At 38.6% G+C, this 27070-nt stretch overlaps 1 protein-coding gene across 1 annotated transcript; it reads left to right on the top strand.

Annotated features, from left to right (window-relative positions):
• The first annotated feature begins 1096 nt into the window (after positions 1-1096).
• On the top strand, positions 1097-5897 carry LOC128867985 (CCAAT/enhancer-binding protein). The gene has a single exon (XM_054109652.1). It carries the CDS (start codon positions 2333-2335, stop codon positions 3677-3679), a length of 1347 nt encoding a protein of 448 aa, XP_053965627.1. The 5' UTR covers positions 1097-2332; the 3' UTR covers positions 3680-5897.
• The last annotated feature ends 21173 nt before the right edge of the window (positions 5898-27070 follow it).

The following is a 27070-nucleotide window of genomic DNA, read 5'->3' as shown; positions in this document are numbered from 1 at the left end:
TGTTGGACAGCCGATGGCATTGATGCATGATTGACTGTCTGTGTATATAATTATTTTGCCTTTGCGGCATTTCCGAGTTTTAGCGAGCAGTGAGTTTTTCTAGTCAAAAAATTCGTGTGCTTACATATGAATAGAATATTCATAACTGACGTGGATGTATGATACATAAATCTACTATTGAAATTATTTGATCGCAGCACTTTGCCCTACAGATTTCTCTATAAAACACACTACCAATAGCTTCATACAGATGACGTAGGCGAAGTGTGATTCCAATAAACTTAAAACAACAAAAAATAAAATTTGGTAGTGCAGAAACCGCTACCTCACCACCAAGGCAACCAACCAGCTGAGCGTCTAACCGGAGCAAATAGTAAACATGTAAACGGCATTCCATAGACGAGAGCGAAAGTGCTTTGCGGTACTCTGAATGTTCGCGAGTACACGAGTGAGGACGAAGGGCATACAACCGTGGTGGGGATGCATTAGCGCATTCACTAGCTGATAGAGAGTGCTTTAACTCGAGCGTATATGCATATGAATGTAGCAGCGCTATACGACATCCACAGGTAGTTGCAGCAAATCAGTAATAAAAAGCATACAAACCGACATTTCAGCGTGGGATAGAGAGAGCATATTGTTTTTGGTTTTGTTTGCTGTACTCGTATCTGGGCATGTGCGTTTTTCCCTGTTTCGCTTTGAATTTCGTTTTGTGTTTTACGATCGCATTGTATATGTTGTTGTTGATATTTTCGGCAACTTCTTTTGGACGGGCGAAGATTTCTTTTTATAATATACTTTTGCCTGTTTTCCATGCTCGCTTTGAAATCTCTTTCTTCAAAGTATCTTTTTTATGCTGATGGCGGGAATGACAAGCGAGTTGTGGTACAAAATTTAGTTACAATTCACCAATTGTGGCATTAAGACGTATGCAACACTTCGTTCGCAAACAAAGCCAAATATTTGAGGCAAGTAGTAGCAATAGCAAGACAAGAAGTAGCTGAGAGGTCGAAGCAGCCAGAGAATTTGGGCGTAACTGATTTGCAGTGGAGTCAGACAAGTAGTGAACGTGTTTCCCTCGTTTTCAAAACGGGTGCTTCGATAGAGGAAAAAATCTTGCACGCTTCCCTAGATTCGTCATTCGTCAATGCATAAACGACGTCACTGTCGGTTGTGTGAGTGTTTCGGTTAGTTGGTCGGTGGTTGTTTTTCGGTGGGTCGCGTACATTTTGTTTTCGGTAACGTATACGCCAACTTCATAGCTGCAGCATACGAAGACATCGACGTCATTGTTGGGACAAAACGAAGACGCTGAAGACTTGGCGAAGAGCCACTTTAGTCGCGACTGCGGCGGCGATAACTGCAAGTGAGTGAGTTAGTTATACTCGCGAGCGGATGCGGACGCGGACGCGCACGTCGTGTAAGTGGAAAATATAAAATCGGTTGCATCATTTGTGAAACACTTCAGTCGACCGAGGAAGGTTGTTGAGCAAATGTGACGCTTCGCGCGGTAACCCAGACGACCAGCTGCCTAACAACAATAACGAGATCCAAATTTAAATTTGAAAGCTGCAAAAGATTATTAAAAAGTGTACAAAGTAGTTTAGTTTGCAATAAAAAATTAACAACACCAAACAAAGGCAGAAAGTGAACTAAAGAGATTTGACATAAATCTAATAAAAGTTTGGAGAAACGATATGAATTTTGAAATGAAACAAATTAAGCAGACGTTTATTTGAAATAGCAAGCTGAGCCGAAGTTTAAAAGAAGCTCAATTGTAAATACAAAAAAAAAAAACAGAAATTATTATAAACAAGCTGTGACAAATACTATGATTTTTTATCATAAAAAATTGAGCTGTGGAAAGAAAATGTGCAAATATTTAACAATAAAAAGCTATTACAGTTGTAACAGTTAAAAAAACGCATGACAATAAAAACACAAAACGAATATAAAAAATATCAAAAATTCTCATAACTTTTCTAACACATCCCAAAGATTTTACCTCAGAAATGCTTAAAAGCCAAAAACAGGACTTTGACAAAGCAACTTATAATATTAAAATTTAAAACCATTTTGAAAACCTGAGAACACAAAACTCAAAGTGACATTTTAATGAAAAATAAATTAAAAACAACAGCAAAAATACTCTTCTAACTGCTTCTAAAAGAACTAAACATTTCGAAGTGAATAATTAGTGAAAAATGATCTAAGCTGTCAGTCTTCCAATTTTAGTTGAAACCCGTGCAATCGTTAAATCCTATCAACTACCTTACCCTAAAACGAAATTACACAAACAGCGAAAATTTTGCCCTCATTTGCTCAATTAAAAATGCTCAACATGGAGTCACCGCAGATGTACGATACCGTGCAGACCCTCTCCCAGCTGGACCTCAAAAAACAGCCTCCGCCCCAACAGGCGATCATCGGCCAAATCACTCTGACCGCCATGTCCAGTGCCCAGCAGCAGAACAATAATGCAAATGGCAGCTTAAACAACCCCAACAGTAACAACAACAATGTCACAGATGCCAACAATAACAATAATGTTGGTAATTTGGCAGCTGCTGCTGCAGTTGCAGCCCATCAACAGAATTCCGGCCTTGTGGTCAAACAGCACGCAGTCCATCAGATGCAACATGCAGCCGCAGCTCTAAACAACAACAACAATGCATCCACCATTAATGCCAATGTAAACAATGTAAACAACCTGCTGCAGAAGCAAATGCTGCAGCAATACTCTCAATCCGATCTGGACGAGTTAACCGCACAGGAAATCACTTTAGATCTGCAACACTTAATTGACGATCAGTTTCGCGAACAGGAGGGCCTTGGTATTTTCAGTGACATGGTTACGAGTCCAGGTGGACTTTCGGCCACCCTACCACCGAACGGCATGGTGAGTGCCGCCGCCAAAGTTTTGCAACAACACCAACTGCAGCAACAATCGCTACGCACTCAACAACATAACTACGGGCGCAGCGCTCTGGCCTACATGCCACAAGCGGTGCACTCCGGCGCAGCCTACAGTAATAACTCGAGTGATGAGAACTCATCGGTGGGCTCAGACACGTCCACCATCAAAGAGGAGCCCATCGACCCGGAATATCGACGTCACCTGCAGGAAACGAACGCAAACAATGCAGCGGCGGCTGCTTTCATCACAAATAGTGGCGCCAACGGACTCTACAATCCTTACCAGACAACGACCAATAATGGACCAGTAAACAACGGCGTCATGAACAATGGCGGCAGCGGTGCAGCGCCCAACTTCACAAATCTCACCTCAGCCAATGTTTTGGCCCATCACTCCGTGAATCTGCCTCATCTAGCAGCTGGTGCGCACCTCCTCAAACACCACAACAAACAACTGCAACACCAACGTAAATCTTCACTCAAGCATGTGGATAAGGGCAGCGAAGAGTACCGACGAAGAAGAGAACGCAACAATATAGCAGTGCGAAAGTCGCGCGAAAAGGCGAAGGTGCGCTCGCGCGAAGTGGAAGAGCGCGTCAAGTCATTGCTGAAGGAGAAGGAGGCGCTTTTGCGCCAACTACAGGAGATGACCAATGAAATTCAACTACACAAACAGATCTACATGCAGCTAATGAATCATGCGAACCCCGAAGTGAGTCGTGTCTGCCGCAGTTTCCTCAACACCAACGACCACGGGCTGTAGAAGCGCTAGGATACCGCGCGATCGGCTATCATTAGCGATGATGATAAGCGGTAGCGGATATCATGAGGCATACGTGCGATTACGAGCGTGAATTTTGTGTCTTCATTTGTAAATAAGCGATATGTGTGTGTGTGTGTGAAAGTGTCTCCATGTCTGGATGTATGTATTTGAGTATTAGTAAAATTTCTAGAAGCAAACGCTATCGCTGTGGGCTTAATATTTTAAGGTCTCATTTTTTATACAATCTATGGATACTGTAAACTGTAAAATATATAGTTTAAAGAGAGAGTCGAAATAGAGGCATTCCTCAAAAACCTGAATCTATATATAGTACATATGTATTTAAATTAAATGTGAATTGCTTTTTTAAACATAATTTATTTTAAATACTGTAATAATTTTAGCAAAGCAAACAAGCAAGCAGGTTGACGGAGTTATATAAGATATTGTCAGCAGAGAAAACTTAAGGTAAAATATTTAGTTTTCTGCACGGCAGTTAAAATTCGAAATGAAAAATGCTGGCTTCGTAATATCTTCAATAATTTTCGAAAACTGTGATAACTTTTTTAAAGAGATAGGAAGAGAGGATAAATATAAAACGCATCCCTCTTCCATTTGCCTCTTTCAACAATACAGCAAACAGCATTGCCAATCCTAAACGCACCGTGACACTTAATCACTTACGAATGCAAAAATTGGAAAATGAAAAATATACAGATGCCTGCAAATAATTCCAAATAAATAAAATATGCTTGTGTGTTTCTGATATGCTTGTTTTTATTGCTTTATTTTTCAAAGTTTATACTCTATGGTTCGTACTTAATTAATTTAAATGCTTTCCATGCGATTTAAATGTAATTTAATTTAATAGAAGGTTTAAAAATATAAGATAAGCCAAAGAAGTTTTAAGTAAAATAATTATAAATGAAATTGTAAACACCCAAAATGGGCAAATATGCAATATGTATATGTATGTGGATGTAAATACAGATAATAAAAAACAGCAAAAATAGAAATTAGCATCAGTAAAGGATATTTTGAATGGAAGAATCGCACTAAGTAAATTTGTGGCAAGTTAAGATTAAAGCGAAAATGTGCCCATTTCACCGTTGAATGCTGAGTAAAACTCTAACTTACATGCAATTCTTAGTTTGAGTCTAATGGCCTCTGGTGACGATACAGCATGCTTGACTGAGCTTTGTATGTGTTAGTGCAGTCGGGTGGCATCGTGTCACACATACTTGCTGTCGGTAAAAATCAAAAATTTTAGATATTAGCGTCAAGCACCCGACACGCACACATATAAAGTTCTTGTCAAACAATGCTTGACCGTCACCAGAGGCCATAAGGCGCACGATTTCAGCGCACTAAGAAACATAATTTTTAAATAGCTTTGGCTCAGCAAGGCTTTGACACATAAACTCAAAAGTCAAAACTTTGCGTTTCTTTATTTTTTTAGACTTATGAATAAAAGCTTTAACATCCATTCTGAGTGTAACTTATATTTGAAAAATTTTAAGCCCTTTACAATGCAATCAAACATTTTTTTTTAATTCCCAGGCAATTTCACAAGTTTTCAAATGACTCAGCATTTGGAAGAAAATCCCTCCGTATTTTTTTGCTTCTAATTCACAAAGTATGTGTTTGAGGCGCCCTTTGAATTGAAAAGTGCTGCGCAAATGTGCTATAGACTTTAAGGGAAATGTAATGTTATCAGTTAGACATTATCTGAATTATATCTTGCACACGTAAAAGTTATTCACTGCAACATTCACGCACCTCATAATTAATTGCTATACTTATAAAGATTATACACATTGCACTCAAAGCTTTCTTAGGTTTCAAAATTGATGAATTTGGCATGCTGATCCTTCACGAAATTTTTTCTTTAACTTAAAATGTTCCCATATTTTGGCAAGAGTATGAAGTTATATTTTTTGTAACTATGTAACCGTATGTGTTAAGCAGCAACCTTAGATAAAGTACTTTTGCTTGTTAATTCATGTGCGTATGTAGGCACGTCTGCTTTAGCAAATATCTACGCTTAGGTGTAGATTAAATATTTTCAGAGAATAGTTTAAGATTTTACATACTCAATACCTTATCATTTGTAAATTATCTCATTTCGAATTATTTATGAATTTTGTAAAATTTAAAAGAACACGTTTTTATTATTGAAAATTAAATATATAGCAAAATTATATAAAATCATGTTTGTTGTACACTGTGTCAGTATGTATGTATGTACGTGTGTTTAATTTAGTCTAATAAATAATTAAAGGTTCTTTAATCAAAATAAACTCTAAGCATTTCTGAATTCCTCCATTGTTGGCAGCTATAAATTCGCAAAATGCCACGCCGTTTCAGAGCATTGAATTCAATGCATCCGTCAATGCCGAAAAATGCAACCTCTCCTCTCTACAGCATAACACATCTGAATTGATTTACATTTTGTATTTTTTTACACGTCGTTCCGCTGTGCCCCAGGCCTTCTACTAATACCAATTGCTTGTTTTGATGTTAAAATATCTACCTAAAAAGAAATCACATCAGATAAAATTATAATTTTAAGTAAGTGCTTTGCGCCTCGGACACTCGGCACTCCCGAGCGAATTGCCAAGATACCAGATATACAAGAAATAACAAGTAAGTCGATGCAGAATGCACAGCGCCAGCAGTGGCGTAGTGCAGTAATTTGTGACTTTGCCTTATAGTAAACTTCTGGTCACCACTCTCGCTCTACCTTCTCTCGCATTTTGTTTGATGTTTAAAATTTCTCGTTAACAGGCGAATTGGAATTACTCTCACCTCAAATATTTAATATAGAACCATAGCATAAACTCTTTTGGGTGGCTTGGCGGGGTCGAGCGCTGTTATATGTTCCCTTTTTCAGTCGCTACCCCTGCACTGAAATATCTTTAGTCATGCCAGTCTAGTGGATAGAAACTTACCCCAGCCAACCGCAATGTCTAAGAGCACCCGAATATTTGCTTATTAAAGAAAAATTGCAGTGCAAAATAAAATTATGTGGTTTGGTGCATTTACATCTGTCGCTGTTGTGTTTATTGTCATTGGTGTTGTTGTAGCTGTAGTTGTAGGTGTTGTTGTTGTACTAATGCGAGCATAATTAATGTTGCAGTTTGCATGCGAATGCATTTGTCCACTTATTTCGTTTGCACTACCTCGATATGTGTACGTACATATTCCGAGGCGCTTAGTTTGGCAGTAATTGAGCTGAAATTTCATGTGGCTTCTGCGATGAATTATGAATCTTAAATTATGTGCTACAATTTTGATTTACGCGTAATGTTCTCATAATTGAGCGACTACAACAAAAAGGAAAATACAATTTTCAGCACATGTTAGCTATACATTTTTTTTATATGGAGGAAATATACTTACGATTTATTCACAATATCGACGAAAGCATAGATTTCTTAAATCGAGGCGTGACATGATTACTTAAAGTCATACTTCGCGTGGTTTGTTTGTCACTATATTGGTAGTACCGCGAAAAATCGTTTCATTATTTATTGTACAGGTGCAGGCGACTAAAATGTAAGTAGACGTGGAATTTAAAACAGGATACTTTAGGAAAGTTGTGTCATAATAGGACTATGAATAAGTTCGTGCGGTTTTTTTTCGAAATTTGAAACTTTATTGACGTAAAATGGTTACAAATTTAATATTCAAAATATTGTCCATCGCTTACTACTACTTTTTCCCATCTTTCTGGCAATTCACGGATTCCCTTTGTGAAAAATTCGGTCGGTTTTGCCGCAATCCACGAATCGATCCATTTTTTGACTTCATCGTAATTACGGAAGTGCTGGTCAGCCAGGCCATGTTGCATCGATCGGAAGAGATAGTAATCGGATGGCGCAAGGTCTGGACTATACGGCGGGTGGGGTAGGACATCCCATTTGAGCGTTTCTAAGTATGTTTTGACCACTTGTGCAACATGTGGCCGAGCATTGTCATGTTGCAAAATAACTTTGTCGTGTCTATCGGCGTATTGCGGCCGTTTTTCTCGCAGTGCTCGGCTCAAACGCATTAATTGTCGTCGGTAGACATCCCCCGTAATCGTTTCATTCGGTTTCAGTAGCTCATAATACACAACACCCAGCTGGTCCCACCAGATACACAGCATAACCTTCAGGCCATGAATATTCTGCGCCGACGTCGATGTTGAAGCATGGCCAGGGTATCCATACGTTGCCCGACGTTTTGGATTGTCGTAATGGACCCACTTTTCATCGCCAGTCACAATTCGATGCAAAAAACCCTTTCTTTTGTGCCGTTGAAGCAGTTGTTCGCATGCCATAAAACGGCGTTCAACGTCTCTTGGCTTCAATTCATACGGCACCCAATGGCCTACCTTTCGGATCATTCCCATGGCTTTTAAACGTTTGGAAATGGTTGATTGATCAACTCCCAAAGTTTTTGCAACCTCTTCTTGCGTTTGAGCCGGATCTTGATCGAGCAATTCCTCCAATTCGGTATCCATGAACTTTGGCGGCGCACCCTCGCGTTCTTCGTCTTCCAAGCCAAAATCACCACTTTTAAAGCGTGCAAACCACTTCTGGCACGTTCGCTCAGATAGAGCATGCTCACCATAAACTTCCACCAAGATACGATGACTTTCGGCTGCTTTTTTCTTCATATTAAAATAATGAAGAAGAATTCCCCGCAAAAACACATTATTTGGCACGAAATTCGACATTTTCAAGTGTGGTAAAAATATTGTTGTTTACGCTTCAAATAAAAAACTTATACTGACGTTTGTGCCTTACGACAGTAGCTCTCCAATGAATGTTTGGAAATGTGGATCGATGGAATAATAATCAAGTTACGCCATCTGTTGTAAAACCGCACGAACTTATTCATAGTCCTATTATATTCTGGCCACTGCTGCCTTTGCTCACTACTTGTAGGTCCATAGGTCAAAATGCTACATTTATAAACTCACCCATAGTTTTGTGAAGAAGGACACTATTCAATAACCACTAGAAACATTTGGGAGCATTTGTATATGATTTTAAATGCGAGGTGTGTTTAAAAATAAGGTGATTTTGTGTTCTCAAAAAATAAATATATACTACTGTGGGCAAAAAGTAAGGTGAATTTATTTGTCAAACTTCGCGGGATTAAAATTTCGCTCTAGTTATTTTTTCATGAGTTGGCAGCACTGTTAATAACATCTGGGCCAACTTTCATGTGAATGTCATTATCAGTAGGTAATATATTTACGCTTGTGTTTACCAAACGACCAAGAGTGCATTTTTCGATTTTTACAATGTCTGATTTGATTGAGCAGAGAAGTGCCATCAAATTTTGTTTGCGGAATGAAATTTCGGCTGCGGAAACGTTTTGCATGTTGCAGAAGCCATTTGGTGATTCAACCATGTCGCAGAAAAATGTTTATAAGTGGTACAAAGATTTCAAAGAGGGTCGAGAACGTGTTGATGACTTGGAGCGCTCCGGACGACCATCGACGTCAACAGATGACCAACACGTCAATAAAGTGAAGGTGTTAGTGCTCAAAATTCGTCGGTTGACTGTTAAAGACCTTACTGATATGATCGGAAAACCATTTTGAAAGACCATTTGGGCCTAGGAAAAGTCAAATCTCGTTTGGTACCGAAAACTCTCAATTTCTTGGAAAAAAGTCGTCGCGTTGATGTGTGTGAAACAATGCTTTCAGACTAGGACAGGACAAGCTCAAATGCATCATTACGGGAGATGAGACTTGGATTAATGCTTACGACCCTGAAACAACCGACCAATCAAGCAAATATCGTGCTAAAGGCGAGTCAAGACCGAAAAGAGCACGTCAAAGTCGTTCAAAAATAAAGGTCATGATGACAGTTTTTTACGATTTTCGTGGTATGGTGTACTATGAATTCCTTCCACCTGGCCAAACTGTTAATAAGGAATATTATTTGAGCGTTATGCGTCGTTTACGTGAAGAAATTCGTCTAAAAAGACCAGAATTATGGGCAACAACTCTTGGTTTTTGCATCACGATAATGCACCGTCTCACACTGCACTCGTTCTTCGTGACCATTTCGCCAAAAATTCCACGCATATCGTTCCGCAACCACCGTATTCGCCTGATTTGGTTCCCTGTGACTTCTGGCTATTCCCAAAACTCAAGAGACCACTCCGGGGAACGCATTTCGAGTCGATTGAGGAGATAAAAGCTGAATCGAAGAAGGTGCTGATGACTATACCGGAAATGGACTATTTGGCATGTTTCGGGGATTGGAAAAATCGTTGGCATAAGTCTATTTCATCGAGAGGGGATTATTTTGAAGGGGATGAAATTGATTTACAAGAATAAATAAAGATTTTTCATTTTACAACCAAATTCACCTTACTTATTGCCCACCATAAAAACTTTACATTACATGCAAATATCCACAATAAATTAAGCACTTTGACTGCTATTACACGATTTTCTGGCCTAGTGCAGATGCGAACTAGTGACAGCTCTTCTACTGAGTCCTATAAACTTCAGGCTTGCCAGCCTTAAATACAAAATACCTTATGTGATCCCCTGGAAATTCATGCTTGGACAAATATCCCACGTGTAAAGAAATAAATGTACAGTCTGTTACTGACAAAATGCAAACTTAGAGTTCCGCTACAAAAAAATTTAAATGCCGCTAAATAAGCGTACCAGAGTTTTGCGAAAAATTTAGAAGGCATACGTGGTTTTTGCCAAATGAGTTCCGCATATAAAAAACGATTCGAAGTGTTCCTCTGTACACACCCTAAGACGAGCATGCAACGGTAGATCGCATTTAAAAATTTTGACGACTTCCCGGAAGTAAAAAAAGATGTACCCTCCAAAGCAAGATCAGAGTATAACGGAATTGGATATGACAAAGTAGAACTTATCGTTGCATGAAGCTGAAGCAGTTTTAAAGAAAAGTGGTGCTAATATATCCAAAGACACGATTCGAGGACGTTTAGGTGCAGAATACCTCAAATTCCGGAGCACATTGAAAAAGAACTTGCATAGATTAAGATAAATTCAGAACTAAATTGGATAAACGTAATATCTCGGATGAGTATTTGCGAAGAGTTGAACACGTAGGGTCTGGTGTACTGTTGATAGTCGACAACTTGAACGAACTGTTAAGCATCCAGTTAAGGTTCATGTTGAATTGGCCTTCACAGTAGGTTAATACCGACCCTTTTGAAAATGTTTAAGACTTAAGAAAAAACTCAAAGAAAACTAATATTGACGGTCAAACAGTTATCAAAGCGAATTCGACTGATTTAGAGCCGATAACTTCCACAACTTGCGTCACAGAGTGTGACCCGAAGATGTGAAGTCATTATAGCTAATGGTGGTGATATTAATTTTATTGAATATATTTCGTACAATTGTGATCGAACTGACAAGCGATCTTACGAACAAACGTAACGAAAACGAGTACCCGGTGACGTGTTACTCCCACAACTTTGCTTTGGATCGCCAAACTTTTTTAATCTATCACCCTTACAGTAGTATGCAGCAAATAACCTAACAACAGAACCACAAGAGGGCACAAAAAGGAGCATGAAGTTGAATGCAAAAGTCAAATCAAACTATCTAACAGAACCACTTTCTCGAAGTCTTCAGTAATCCCTATCAGAGACGCTAATATCAGGTACTCGGTAAGTAGGATACAGTAGAATGCGCATCTTGCGCATCATCAAAAGCTATTTCAGCAACCGTATTCTACAGTACGATACTGATAATGGGCCAAAAAAGCACGAAGTTACTGGTGGAGTCCCTCAGGGATCGGTCCTGGGGCCAACACTCTGGAACGTTATGTACGACGAGGTCTTAAAACTGAAACTTCCCGATAAGGTATTAGGATATGCTGATAAGATATTAGGATAAAGATCTAAGGGTATGCTGATGATATTGCGCTGGTAGCTGTAGACAAGCGGTTAGATCAGCTGGAAGCAAAATGTAACGATGCAGCAGCGAGAGTACAGCGATGGCTCGGTAATACAGGATTGGAGCTGGCAGCCCAGAAAACAGAGGCCGTGCTTATTAGCGCGCGGAAGCAAAAAAGAATTATGAGAATCTCGGTTGGCAGACACGAAATATTCTCACAGGAGGCGCTTAAGTATCTCGGAGTCATGCTCGACACAAGGCTAAACTTCAAGCATCATCTGACAGCAGTTAATTGTAAAGCAGCGGCTGGCAATGGCGCACTAGCGAGAATTCTGCCTAACATAGGTGGCGATTCATATCAACTGTGACGGGCTCTATCGTATTATATGCGGCGCCTATATGGGCTGAGGCTAAACATAGCCATATGCGCGAGGTAGTTGACACAGACGCAGTGCACTACGTACTGCATGCGCTTATAGAACGGTATCAGACGACGCAATATGCGTTATTGCTAGAAAGATACCAGTGGATATTCATGCGATGGAGCTGTATCGCCTCTATGGAGTAAAAAGAGTGAAACCGACGATAGCAGAAAAGGCGGTAGAAAGAACGCGATCGATGGTCGAATGGAAAAGAAGATGGGATGAGTCAACCAAAGGCCGATGGACTTACAAACTCATACCGAACATTGAAGGGTGGATGAATAGGAAGCATAGCGATATTGACTCCTACCTAACTCAGATACTCACCGGACACGGCTGCTTCCTTGAATATCTACACCGTTTCCAGCTGGCCGACAGCCCTATTTACCCGAGTTGCTCGAATACAGTCGAGAGCGCAGAACATGTGGCCTTCCACTGCAGACGTTTCAGTGAAGAACGAACAATGCTGGCGAAGGCATTCGAACACCCGCCATCCCCCGCAAGATTTGTCCAGGATATGTGCTCGACCATCACTAAATGGGACGCCGCAAAAACGTTCGTGGCTACAGTCGTGACGAGACTTAACCGCATTGACTGGGAAAGGGAAGCCCAGAAACGACAGCAGCAGTTGCTACTGCAGCAACAACTGCGGCAGCAGCAGTAGAAGCAGAAAGATAGACTAGGTATTCAATACTATTAAGGTATTAAATTAATGAGGTAGCAAGACCACCTAGATTATTTCGTATGCAATGTACGTAATCCAGCTAAGTCATAATTCGACAGTTCTTAGGAGAAAAGGAAAAAAAAAAAAATACGAAACATCCTTATAAATATAAAGCCTATTCGTTGATTACAAAGTTTTTGGTACCTTTGCTAGCAAGAGGACAGTGGAGATGAACTGTTTTAGACAAACCGACGACATACACAGACGCTTGAGCCAAACACTCACAACAGTACCGAACTGAAGACAAGCCAATAGTTTGTGAGTATCGGACTATTGCATTTTGTCCGATGTTTCATTCCCTCCATAACCGCTCTCGAAGCCAGTGGTAGCAGTGAATACTATCGATGGCGTAAAATCTCCATACGCTCATAAGAGCGGAACCTGGACGCAGGAACCTATTGTGTCAGTAAACATAAACGCGGGCTTGAAGAAATGCTAACGCGGTTCCAGGGTGGAAATCAGCCGAGGAGGAGGAATGTTGTAGTGTTAGTGGGAGCATGCCCCACATTCCATTGGTGTGACGGCACCTTTGATGATGTTTCAGACATTTCGAAAAAAAGGATACAGTAAAATGAATTCATCGCATGCCGCGACGACAGTATCTCGCAGAGCCCGTAACACATTAGGATGCCAGCATATTTTTATTTGTACACCATGTTCACAAGCAGCGATCTAAATCGAGCTCACGAGCCAAGTCACGCAGTCAGAAGCTGGTACGATGTATCACATCTTGTTCCTTCTCTCGTTTCTTGCTCGTGCTAACCGTCGCCAGTTGGAAACACCAAGTGAAGCCAAGCCCTTCTCAACCTGATCTTTTCTCTTCCTCTGCTACCGCCAGTTATTGCCGCTTCGAATACCTTCAGAGCCAGAGCGTTTCTTTCTTTCCATTCGAATGACATGACCCAGCCAACGAAGCCGCTGGAGCGTTATTCGTTGGACTATCCATATGCCCGCCGCACCCGAATGAGTTGGTGCGTGACTATCAATCGTACGTAGGTTCGAATCTTCGAGCATCAAGTAACCGAAAAAGTTTTTTCCGATAGCGGTCGCCCTCGGAAGGCAATGACAAACCTCGCAGTGTATTTCCGCCATGCAAAATCACCTCATAAAAACTTTTAAAATTGACTTGAGAACAAATTACGGGGTGAATACTCCGACCTCTAAGGCATGTGCAGATATAAATTTGTTTTTCAATTCTTCTGGGGCTGATTCTACATGGCAACCATCTTAAATCGGTTTTTTTTTCTTAATAATCAATAAAGTATTGTACATTACCGTAACATAGTCTGGAAGAATGTATCCATTCAAAGGCAAATAAACATTTGCCGTTCAGAGTCGGCTTAAAACTGTAGGTCCCGCCATTTGTGAAACCATAACAAGACGCATGATGAGAGCCTTGTAGAGTGTTATTTTTGTTCGTCGAGAGAGGACTTTATTACTCAATTTCCTATTTAGTCCAAAGCAGCACTTGTTGGCAAGAGAGATTCTACGTTGCATTTCCAGGCTGACATTGTTATCGGTGTTAATGCTGGTTCCTAAATAAACGAAGTCTTTTACAACATCGAAATCATAACTGTCAACAGTGACGTGGGAGCCGATACGCTAGTGCGCCGACTTTTTGTTAGATGACAGGAGGTACTTCGTTTTGTCCTCGTTGACCACCAAACCCTTTCGCTTAGCTTCTTTATCCATTTTGGAAAAGGCAGAGTTCTGCGGGTTGTTGTTAAAGATACGGGGGCGAATTGCGTAAGCAAGCTAAAGAAAAAAAGTTACGGTTAAATAACAATGTGCTTAAGTAACTAGAACGACTTCCCCGGTAACCCTTAGACAGGCTTATTTCTTCTCTTTAAACCCATACGAGATGATGGAACATACACCACATCAAGCAACCAATACATTGCTGCACTCTGACTAAAAAGAGCAAATTGTTATTTTCATCAATAAAGATCTTTAATATCTTTAATCATCTTACGCTAGTCTACGTATATAAGCTGACTAAATATAGTTATACAGGGTGAGCCATATAGCGTTTGCTTTTTGAACCACCTATTTTTTTGAGAATGGTAACACAAATGACATGTCAAATGTGTTCATAATTTACTTAAAGATGAGTCTTCTACTTCTTTTCTGATTTTCAAAATTGCTGGATTTGGGGCTACACGATACTGTAGAGAAGCAAATGCATCCACAACAAGTCACTGTTTGGTGCGGTTTTTGGTCTGGCGGCATCATCGGGCCATTTTTTTCGAAAATGAGCGAGGAGCCGCGGTTCCAGTAAATGGCGAGCGTTACCATGACATGCGCAACGAGTTGTTTCCAAAAATTGAAGAGGATGACATGGACGAAATTTGGTTTCAACAGGACGGTGCAACTTGTCACACTGCCAAAGTTACACTCGAACTTTTAGCTACCGTTTTTGAAAACCAAATAATCAGCCGAAATTCCGATATCAATTGGCCGCCTCGGAGCTGTGATTTAAGCCCGTTGGACTATTTTTTGTGGGGAGCCGTTAAGGACAAATGTAATGCGAACCATTCAGAGACGATTGATGCTTTAAACCACGAAATCGAAGTTGGAATTCATGAAATTGGAGCCCAAACAATGGAAAATGTGCTTAAAAATTGGGTTGATCGAATGGCCTACTAGTCAGTCGTGGCAGTCATTTGAACGATATTATTTTTCATTCATAAATGGCAATGTTCAATCTTCAAAATAATGAAAAAATTTGAAAAAATATTGTTTATTTTTTTTTTATATAGCCGATTCAAAAGGCAAATTTTACATGGCCCGCCCTCTATTAATAGATGCTTAAGTTCTCATCTGCATTGGAACATTTGGAAGATCAAATAGAAAGGCATCAACCACTCGACAATAATACTTTTCAGAAAATATTATGTATATCAGTTTTAAGTATAAATGTTGCACGGAAAAACTCCCAACAGGAAAGGACTTTGGGTTTTAAATGACACCGCTATGTCTCTTCAACCATCCGCCAACGATTAGATCAATTACGACGTCCACAGCTGAAGTCGTAGCGAAACAATAGGGATACTAAAATGCCGCTTCCTCACTAAAGTCATTTAAAAACATTGCCATCGGCTTCGATCTAGCGCCGACATGTGGTTGATGAATACAGCTGCAACCCGACGACCACCAGCCAACAATAGTTCCCAGCAGCGCTTTGCACGCTCAGATGTCAATCACAAATGTCAATTGGAATTTCAAACACTCACAAACTGGAGGGGATTCTGGTTTGTGGACGCCTGGGCAGGGCGGCGTGGCGCTTGAAGAGATGCAAAGTATTCGCTATTAAACATTTCTACCGAAATTCTGATTTTTTGAATTTACATTGAACGCTACGTCGGCTTCAATTGCGCGCGGCGAAAGTGAAAAATCGATATGCTGAAAGGCGAATCAATTAAAGTAGGCAAAGGGAATGAAAATACGGAATTTGAAAGAAAAGCAAACTGCCCGTCCTATCCAATAGCAACAACAAACACATACATACGCACGAATGTATATGTATATGTATGTAATGCCTCCACAGTATCAGCAGCAGTTGGAGATCGCTTCGTGCATGAAATTTTTTAGTAGGCGCGTACGAATAAATATTTCAAAGTTTTCTGTTTTTTCGTTCTTCTGCTTCGAGCATTAAAGGGCTATACAATTTTTAGACCTAGCACATGTGCGCACGATGGGCGAGCGCTAGAGCAGCGACGCTAGCGAGGCAAAAAGGCGCTAGAACTTAAATTGATTTGAAGGAAATGAGGGCAATGGAGCACTCGCAGCGGCAAAAAGTCATAGATATACATACATACATACACATTTACAAGAAATGTGTACGTTAAGTAGGCTGCTGGAGCAACGCTGAAATGCTGATATGGGCGAGGAAAATTGGAAGAGCAAGCAATAAAAAATGCTTGAAGTTTACGATGCTGTTGCATCTGTGGTCGTTGATGTTTGCTGACGCGCCTAAGTAGGTCACGCTCGCTACTTGTCGCTTCTGGCATTTGTTGTTGGCTACATGTGAATGTAATACATATGTATATAATATGATAAGGGTGGCTAGAATATTTTACTACCTAAGGTTTTTCGTGTTACAAATATGCAAGTATATGGACACACATGCATCTTCGTTATCAATCTCGTAGATGGGAAGAATCAAGATTCCTAGTTGTTGTCGCAAGGATATATCTATTGTATGGATATTTTTATTGTTCAGGAGTTGAGTAAAACTCTCAGACGAACTGTCGTACATTATTTACATTACATTATTAAGGCAGAACGATAAAAGTCCATAATAGGTCCTGATTCTTACTCCATAAGTTTGGTGGTGAGGGTAATAAGAGAATGCTAATTCATGGGTAATAGGATGACGAGGAGAAACTGACAACACTTCCAGGAGAAACTACGCAACACTGATCTTTCTTCGTCACTTCCACTGCGCTTCATAAAGCACCAAGAACCAATCACCAAAACTTCAGTGGCAACAAAACGGATCTAACAGCGTACAAGAGCCTGCATACTCGCTTTGCAAGATGATAGCCACCATAACTTAGTTGAAGAAATTCGTATGTATAATATTATATAATACCATATTACCCATATTAACTTTATACCCGCGCTCTGGATCGCGTTTCATATTTATTTATTTTTATTCGTATTTTTTAATTTAAGATGTCTAATTTTCATCCTGTGCCAGCCGTCTCGAGCTACTTAATAAATACGGGATGTCCCCCTGGCTACTTTTTATTTCAGCAAAATCGAAGGAAAAAGTACTCAAAAACGTAGAAATTAAAACTTTTGCTAACAAATTTAGCAGGCAATACTGTTTTTGTTGTGCAAACGTGACAAAAGAGGGCGTTAAGTTTGATCTTGCCCCAAAAGACAAAATGGCAATATAAATTGGGGTAAAATCGTGTGGCACTTCATTGAAACCAAGCGAAAGAACCTAAAAAAATGCATAGCAAATTTGGGAAACATTACTAAATTAAAGCTTTACACACAAAAATACCACAAAAATGTAAAGAGATCGGTAACTTGGCTCATATAGACATCAATCACTGCCATTATCAATATATTTACATATAAGTTACAAATCCACGCGACTGGTTAAGTTAAAAATGTAATGTTATTCTATAGTTTATATCGCCCTTTTTTAAATTCTTTACTACTTTTTCGAAAAGAGGATAATGAGCTAAGTAGTACTTATCAATGGATAAAGTAGCATCCAAAACTTTACACAATCTTTTATTATTGAATCATGGACAGGCATCTATCGTAGCCGAATGGGTGCATGATGACAAAACGGAGTTTGGGTATAAAAACTCAAATTGTACAAATAACAGAAGATATTTTACACTATACGAGCATACGTATTTTTATATTGTATATTTTTTAAATTTGTATTTTTATGGACGTTGGGATAGCGCACTACCCTCAAGTGGGCCCGCCGATACCAGAGTGACCCTGTTCACTGAAGACCTACACTCCCCACGGGATGAAATGTTCATTGCTCGCTGCTGCTTATCCAGGCTTCTAAGCTTTCTTAAACTACGAGTTGTTTAACCGCTACTTGACGTCTGTTCGCAGCACTCAAAATTTAGACAACATCTGCTCCCGCTTAAAACTTCTCTTCCAGCGCTGCTTACAATATGTCCTTTGGAGTTTAGCTGCGGGTACTCGAAGACAGCATGAAAGGCGTTTTCTTCCACGTCACTTTCGTAATGGTATGACCATAGGAATAGGAATCAGTTTTGTGGTTGCACTTATACGGATATGCCTTGAAGCAACTGTGCTCACTCAAAAATTGACATATGTATGTATGTATGTAAATAGAAGTATACCTCGTCGTTTATATGTACATAAGTATGTAGGTACAAAAAAATATGAGAGGTGCATTTTTGACAATTTTTCCTTCATAATTCTTCTTCTACCTTTCTTTGCACAGCATTACAACGCGGGTTGCATCAAAGCTTCCTTCACAATGCTCCTCCAAAGCGGTTGATCTTGAGCTTTTGCCTCGTAATTACGTATTCCCTTGAGTCGTTTTCCACTGCGTCTATCCATCGGTTCCTCGGTCTGCCATTGGCCTTTACGCCTATCGCGTTGATGCGATCCGTGACTGCAGAAGTTTAATCACCGCTATATGCGAACATAACTATGTACCAAATACTTAAAATGCCGCACTGCTTAACAGGTGGCGCTAAAGTAATCCTCTTATCAGAAAATGCTATACATTTTGCGATTGGCCCCTAATGTCAGTTCTGTTTTGACATTTGTGTAGTAAACACATGCGAAATATACGTTAATAAACAATGTTACGCTACACTGCTCCAGAACGCGGAATATTGCTGACTATTTATTTTACCAATAATCGGTCGGTGACTTTGGCACAATGTGAATTTCGTCGCAGATTTCCTCGCCGTCCAAAGTCTACTGGTGAGACACTGCGACGTTTAGCCGCTCGCCTCGAAGAGACTGGCACAACACGAGATGCTGCCAGGCGTGGCAGACCCCGGAGTAGTCGTTCTGCAGAGAATATTGCTGCTGTAGCCGAGGATGTCGTGGAAGCGCCGTCGACATCGACCAGACGACGTGCCACGCAAATGGGTATCAGGCGACTGTCTTTACAGCGAATTTTGGTACAAGATTTGAAGATGTTTCCGTACAAAGTCCAGACGGTGTATCAGCTGTTAGCTGCTGACCGCCAATCGTGTCTAACATACGCTCAAGTCATCCTTAATCACCACCAAGAGGAAGATGATTTTTCATCAAAAGCAATCATGAGTGGTGAGGCCCATTTCCATCTTAGCGGGTACGAAAATAAGCAAAATTTACGCTTCTGGGGCACTGAAAATCCGCGTGTAACCCACGAAGAGCCATTACACCCGCTCAAAGTCACTGTATGGTGTGCTGTTTTCGCTGGAGGAGTCACCGGACCTTTTTTCTTCGAAGACGTCGCGGGCCAAACGGTTACTGTGTATGGTGAGCGCTACAGAGCAATGATCAACGAGTTCTTTTTGCCGCAACATGATGAATTGGGATTGGAAAACATGTGGTTCCAACAGGACCGATATGCTGAAGGATGCATTTCCCGGGCGCCTAATCTCCCGTTTTGGCGATTTGCACTGGCCAGCAAGATCGCCTGATTTGACCGCTCCAGACTTCTTTTTGTGGGGCTTTTTGAAGTCGCGGGTTTAAGTCAACAATCCTCAGACTCTTGCAGCTCTTAAAGACAATATCCGTCAAGAATGTGAGGACCTATCGCCGGAAGTTTTGGCCAAAGTGATGGAAAATGCCATAAAAAGGGCTCAAATGGCAATCAACTGTGGCGCCGGCCATTTATATGACATCATATTCTCGACTTGATGTAAAAAGAATTAAAAGACCAAATAAAAATAATCCACAAGAAGAATCAAAGTTTTTGATTTTTTTTTTAATTACAGCCAAAAAACATCGCAATGATACTTTTGCGCTACCTGTTATAAGCTTCCACATTAAAATCTTGCACTTGTGGTTATTTGGTTTTACTCTCGTTTACGAATAGACCAATACCGTTCGTAATTTCGTTAATTTAAAAAAAAGGGCATCACCTTATTTTACAATTGTTTCAATAGAGATCCACTGTTTAAAGGCCTAATTCCACCCCATGTACAATTATATATTTTGGACCTATTGTGTTTATATGAATATGTGTACTTGGCCATAACTGTACATACATAGTATTGCAAAATATACATTCTGAGGATACCAGAGGCAGGTGATTCCTTAGTAAGAAAACGGAAAAGTAAAATTTGGAGTTAGAAACTGGTTTCTCTCATTGCTTCCCCTAATTGCAGAGTTAAAAAAACGAATTGCTTTAAAGTCCGTCTGAAGAATAATTCTATAAAAATAGCACCGTACTTTTTCGAAAATTTGAATAAATTACTTACATATTTGACAGCTTAAGGAATTGGGCACTATGCTCACCTCTTGCAGCAATAGTTGTGTTACGCAAATTCTCTTAATCCCAATTATTTTAAATACTTACATATGCATGTATGTATGTAGGTCTGAAATTATTGCACCTAAAATACTATCCTCCACATCTTACTATGTGTATGCATATTCACTTACTATACATACTCGTATCTATACATATACATATGTATGTACATAAGTATATAGCTTTTTTCAGGAGCTCCATTAGCGGTGATTGCGCTGCATCTGTTGTTCAACTACCAAAAGCGAATTGCTAAGTCTTTGCGCAACTTAATTCATGCAAAAGCGAACTATTAAAACAAAAACAAAAGTGCAATGCATGCATATACATTCACTCATACTTAAACGAAAACAAAAAGTGCCCCAATACCGCAATCAAGTGACTGAAAAAATCTCAGACATTAGGCCCTTTGCATGTTGGCTTTAACAATAACAGCAACAATCGAATTCCAATACAATTAAACAGCAATAAATTCGCCTAAATGGTAATTGCTGCCATAGCAACAATAACAACATGAATAGCATCAACGACAAAGAGCAACAGCAACAGCAACAGAATCTAAACAAATCAGTATTTGGCTCGTCTCGAGTAAAATGCACGAGCAACTGCAGATAATCAGAGTGGCATGCCCCAGCACATGCCACGCGATTCGAAGTTACATATACATATATGTATGTATGTATGTGTGTAGTGAGCATTTAGTAGCGTAAATCGCACGAAACTCCAGTGATAAAATAAACATTGCCAAGGCAAATTTGTTTACTAAACGCCCTAAAAAGCAGCAACTAGTGGAGAATAAAAATAATTCAAACATGAAATGAACTTTTTTTGTTTTAGTGCGCAATTGGGCAGTGCGAAATGTAAGAACGAAACTCACGAATTTCACCGACCCTAGACGGTGTCAGACTATCGCGTGCTGATAGTAATGGCTAGACGCGCACCCTGTACTCGAGTGCTCATAGCAGCCACCACAGAGACCCATTGGCCTAGTTTTCCCCTAAGACAGAGGCACAACTATACAAACTAGTGCACATACCCTGCAGGAAAAACCAATTTCTTCGAATTGATGAGCTTCTACTGAAGTTGTAGCCAAGATATGTATTTTTCTAAGTGTCAATTGTTGCCCTCTGCATCCAATTGTATACATACATACATATAAGTGTTTTCTAGAATAAGTGAAATTTATAAAAACTGCAGGTGATTTTTTTAATTTCTTGCTACCGGAGTTGCGCATTTTCTTTCACAAGAAAGTCATTTTTGTGTTGAATAAAGGCGCAAAAATGCGCCAATAAATACAAAAAATATTAAAACTCAACTTGCATTTATTTTACTAAAATTGCATAAGGCATGTTACTGCGCACCTAAAAGTTTTCTAAAGATTCAGATTAAAACTTTTAAAATTTAGATGAAATCGTTTAATTGGTGAAATATCGAATCTGCCACACGCCCAATGGAACTTAGTGAAGTATTTTCGACAATCACTCATCGCAAGTTAATTAAAAACACTTCACTAAAACGATTCAATGCTGGTGCTTTCCATTTCAATTCAACCGGGCTATTCGGGTCATATTCTTCGATTTCGATGTAACTCAAATATGTTACTCTCTGGCCAAAATAATGAGACACATATTTTTTTGTTCGCCCGAAAAAATTTTTTTTCAAGCTTTATCGGCAATTTTGTTTTTCGGCTCAAAATCGATTTTTTTTTTAATTATATAAGAAAATTTGTATTTTAAATGCTCATAACTTAGTCAAAAATGAACCGATTTTAATGATTCTGGGTTCAAAATGACCGTCATTACTTGCACGAGTGACTTCATGTAGAAACAATTGCAAAAAAGTAGTTGAAAATTTTTTATTTTGCAAAAAACAAAAAGTGCGAATCAGGTTTTTTACTCAAAAATTCATTACTCAAAAACGACTCATTTTAGCTACTGGGCATTCAGCTCAATTAAAGTTTGAGATGTCCTTTTAATTTGGAAAAAGTTACAAGAAAAACAAAAATACACTTCTTGAAATATTGAATTTCGAAAAAATCTCAATTTTTTTCTTTTTTTGCCAAATAAAAAATTTTCGACTACTTTTTTGCAATTGTTTCTATATGAAGTCACTCGTGCAAGTAATGACGGTCATTTTGATGCCAGAATTATTAAAATCGGTTCATTTTTGACTAAGTTATGAGCATTTAAAAAAAAATTTTCTTATATATTTTCTGCTTCTAAAGGCGGATTCAATATTTCTGCCGGAACATTCACTTGTGAATAAATTTTGTGTGGCAAATATGGAAAATTTAAATAAATAAATAAATAAATAATTCATTGCTCTAATTCCGACTCTTGCTTGTATTTCACAGATTTCAGCAGGTTTCCGCGTAGTTGGACCATTGGTATAGTGGCAAACATTGGGTTAAGGGGTTATATACCTTGTGAGCCCGAAAAAATGGACGATTGTCATATTTTTTTTTAAATATGTTTTAGAACTTTTATTCAAATCAGGCATATATCATACTGAAGGGTAACTCTCGACGAATACATTTTGGTGTTTTTATTTAAAAAAATGTTTTTATTTATTGTTCATATCACCCCTCCCCCGAAATGCCGTTTTTGGCTTGCGTGATCACGGTAGCGCATGAGCAGCTCAACTGAAATCAAAAAAGTTAAATGATTATTGTAGAAAAATGTTTTTTAGTGAATTTGAACGGTTTATTTACCCAAAAAAAATTTTCTCGATATGAAAACCGCTTTGCACCAAAAAAACGATTTTTGAGGGGTTGAAAAATTAAAAAAAAAAAATTAATTCCAGCGAACTATGCAAATATTTATAAAAAGTGAACCGTTCAGATTCACGAGGTTGTAACTTCGAATAATTAAAAAAAAATATTTATGCAAATCGGGCAAATAGGTTTTGATAAATAACACAGGCCGACAGCATCTCAGACCCAGAAACCAGACTATATATTTCCGAAGGTTTATGATGCGCTGAATCCAAATCTGGCCTCAGAATTGCTCTATTGCTCTGGTTTTCAAGATATCCTAACCTAAAAGTGCAAAAAACACCGTTTTTGCCCATATTTGAGGTTATGTAGCCTTGCAGATGTTTTCTTTCACCAAAATTAAAGGATGACATCTTTAAATACAAACCTTCTTTTTTCAAACGGCGTTGAGTTTGCTCAAATATCATTTTTTTTCGCTGAGATATCGCATTTTGAAATTTTCATGTTTCTAAATTTTCCTACACCTGAAAATCGATTCAGATAAAATAGACATGATATAGTCGATTACTAATTTTCTTGAATTGAGTCTTATTTTTCTTAAAATTTTGTCTCACACCATAAGTGTGCTGACTCACCGCACCCCTACTCTATCTAACCTTTGGGTACCGAGTCACACACAGCCCTAACCCCTAGAAACCACCCCTATCATACCGCAAGCAAACTAACCCACTTAACCCTGGGGACAGTGTTTACTCGCATATTTTTTTTTAAATAAGTCTTATTTGTCTAGATATCTCACAACACAAGTGGGCTAACCAACTTAACTGTTAACCCATCAACTCCCGTATCCCCTACGCGACTAAACTCGCTGTTCCCAAGGTTAGGTGGGTTAGCCTGCTTGTGGTGTGGTAGGGGTGGTTTCTAGGGGTTAGGGGATAAGGTCGCGCGCTTCCACGGTCTAAAACTTTCGTTCTAGTGCTCCGATCTTTATGCTTTTTTGAGTTTATATTTTTAAGATGATGCACTTTTAGAATATGCCATAAAAAAATTTTCGCTTTTTAGTCCAACACAAGGTATATAACCCCTTAACTTTTGGCGTACCTTTGCTGGAAACAGAAGCGGAAGAGTTCATATATACAGTAATCTCCTATTGATTTGCCCACTCATCCCACAATTTTGCTACATATTTTCAAACGCATTTTCATATTTTTTAAATCATAAAATAAATTGAACTAATTGCACTTCTTTTATCTTTTAAAATGAATGAGATTTTATAAAGTCGTTTGTTTTATTGGTTTTCTTTTACACCGAACTAGTAATCGGAAAAAAATGAGAATATTTGCATTAAAGAACAAAAACGGCAGCTATAAAAATACATTTTTTGTTGGCGAAAATATTTGGTTTTTCTTCAAGGATATTCAAGTGTAATTTTAAAATTGTATTTTTTGTTATTTGTTTTTCAGAACAATTGCACTGTAGCACTTTTGTTCAACCGATTTTCTCTTTCGCCTGATACCCATTTCATTATACTGCGTGAGGTTTCGTTTCTTTTAGTGAAAAAACTGAAAATGGTAAAAATCAAAATTCTCGAAAATTTTACAAGACACAAATTTTTGATGACAGACTTTATAGAAAAGTTGTGTCCAAAACTATAGCAGAGTTATTTATAGTTTTTGTTGCAGCACCTAGAAAAAAGCGTAGAATTACTTTTTTGAGGCAACTGTCAGATTTCAATGGCTTTCCACTGCTTTACGGTTGAAAAATATTAGATGAAAAAGAGGAATCTCCTGCACCTTTAATACACCTTTCCAATGAACCTCCCATCATTTTATAACATCTCTGCAACAATTTTTCGTAACCTCTGTAAGATACTGTTCCACAGCGCTATCATTAAGTTCATATGAAAAATGTAGTACTGGTTCATCTAAGATACCTGGTATTAGCAGTTTTACGCATAGTCATCTACTTTCTCAAGGGTTTCTGGTGTGTAGCATAACACTGTGGAACAAATTCAGGTTAGCAAAAATTAGGTCCATTCTGAGAGTAGCGGGTGAAAATAGAGGCGAAATTAGAAGACCCGTATCGCGCCGTTTTTTATGTTAGTTCGAATTTTTTTTAATCGGCCTTCGAAGTTCGAAATCGGAGCAAAATTGTTTATATGGTTTTTTGGCTATAACTCGTCGACTAATTGATATTTTTTCAATCAGGAAAAGCCAAATTATTGCTAGAGACCTGTGCAACAATTACAATTTTTGAAAAAATTGATTTCGAAAATTTTTGTGGTACTTATGAAACAATATACTGAAAATCGGCATTTGACTGCAAACTTCGAAGGCCGATTAAAAAAAAATTCGAACTAACATAAAAAACGGCGCGATACGGGTCTTCTAATTTCGCCTCTATTTTCACCCGCCACTCTCAGAACGGACCTAATTTTTGCTAACCTGAATTTGTTCCACTGTGTAATTAAACTCTAAAGCTAATCGATGTAGCATTAGAAATATGAACGCATATTTTCTTAACGCTTCCACGACTTTTTTATTTATTTGTATTGCTGATAAACCTGCCAAACATCAAAACTTCATCACTGCTTTAATATTCCGTTCGTTCCATTGTAAAAAATACACAGGCACATCAACTTAAAATATCTTGCAAATAAAGTATAAATTGATAGTTCGTAAGAAAATTTTTCGCGCATTCAAACGCATGATGAAATATTAAAATGTCAAATTTTGATTTCTCTACTGGTTAATAGGAGTCGCTCTCAATACTTTTACACCAACCTGTAGCAGCGTCATAACGCATAATTCCTAAATTTGTTCATTAGCTTGAGTTTTCCCTGCGGGGTTAATAAGCACTGGACATAGATAAAAATACGTAATCTGAATTACAAAGCGTCGCTGTAGTCGCCAGAGTCGGTGGAGTCAACTTCGCTGGAGATCTGCCTACTTCAATGCGCGTTATACACATTTGTATGTATGTGCATGCTATATATGTACATATATAAGTTTTATTACATACATATGTATGTCTGTGCATACATATGATATTTTGAGTTCTTTGGGTGAATATAAAATTATAATAAAAATTCGAATCAAAATTGTATAAAAAATTAATTGTATGCCCTTATATGCAGGGTATTTGCTTCTGTGTCTTATCTATCTATTAGACTTAGACATTCTTTCTGTAAGCTAAAATTTGAATATTTACACTAGGATTGGCCAAATAAAAAATATTAAATAAAAATATTGAAGCTTTTGTTTTCTGGTCTTAACCTCAATTTAAATAAATTTTATTCAATGAAAACATCTCATTAAAAATATCCCTTCAATTCAGGTCATTAAAGTTAGCATCCCTCAACTTACGTACTTATAACGTTTTAAAAGATAAACTTATGATTCAGCTTTTAACTAAAATGTTAATTCATCAACCAAGAAATTCCGAGATCGTCTTCAATCACACCCAAATGAACTGGTCTCTTCACTCAGGTCCCTACTGCCACATGCCACTCGAGGTCAGCATGCGAATAACTCTCAAATTCTTCTGACACCCATCAGGCTCATCGAAATTAAATTTTTTCATCGCTAAAAGTGATGGATTACCGTTCATTATCGCAGAACTTATGACAAAGAGTTGAGAGAGCTAATTGAG

The sequence above is a fragment of the Anastrepha ludens genome, chromosome 6 (genome assembly GCF_028408465.1).
Source record: "Anastrepha ludens isolate Willacy chromosome 6, idAnaLude1.1, whole genome shotgun sequence".
Classification (NCBI taxonomy): Eukaryota; Metazoa; Arthropoda; class Insecta; order Diptera; family Tephritidae; genus Anastrepha; species Anastrepha ludens.
Note: the sequence above shows the minus strand (reverse complement) of the source record. Positions and strands in the feature narration are given on the sequence as shown.

Coding starts and splice junctions, on each gene's coding strand:
- LOC128867985 (XM_054109652.1), top strand. CDS start 2,333: ATGCTCAACATGGAGTCACCGCAGATGTACGATACCGTGCAGACCCTC.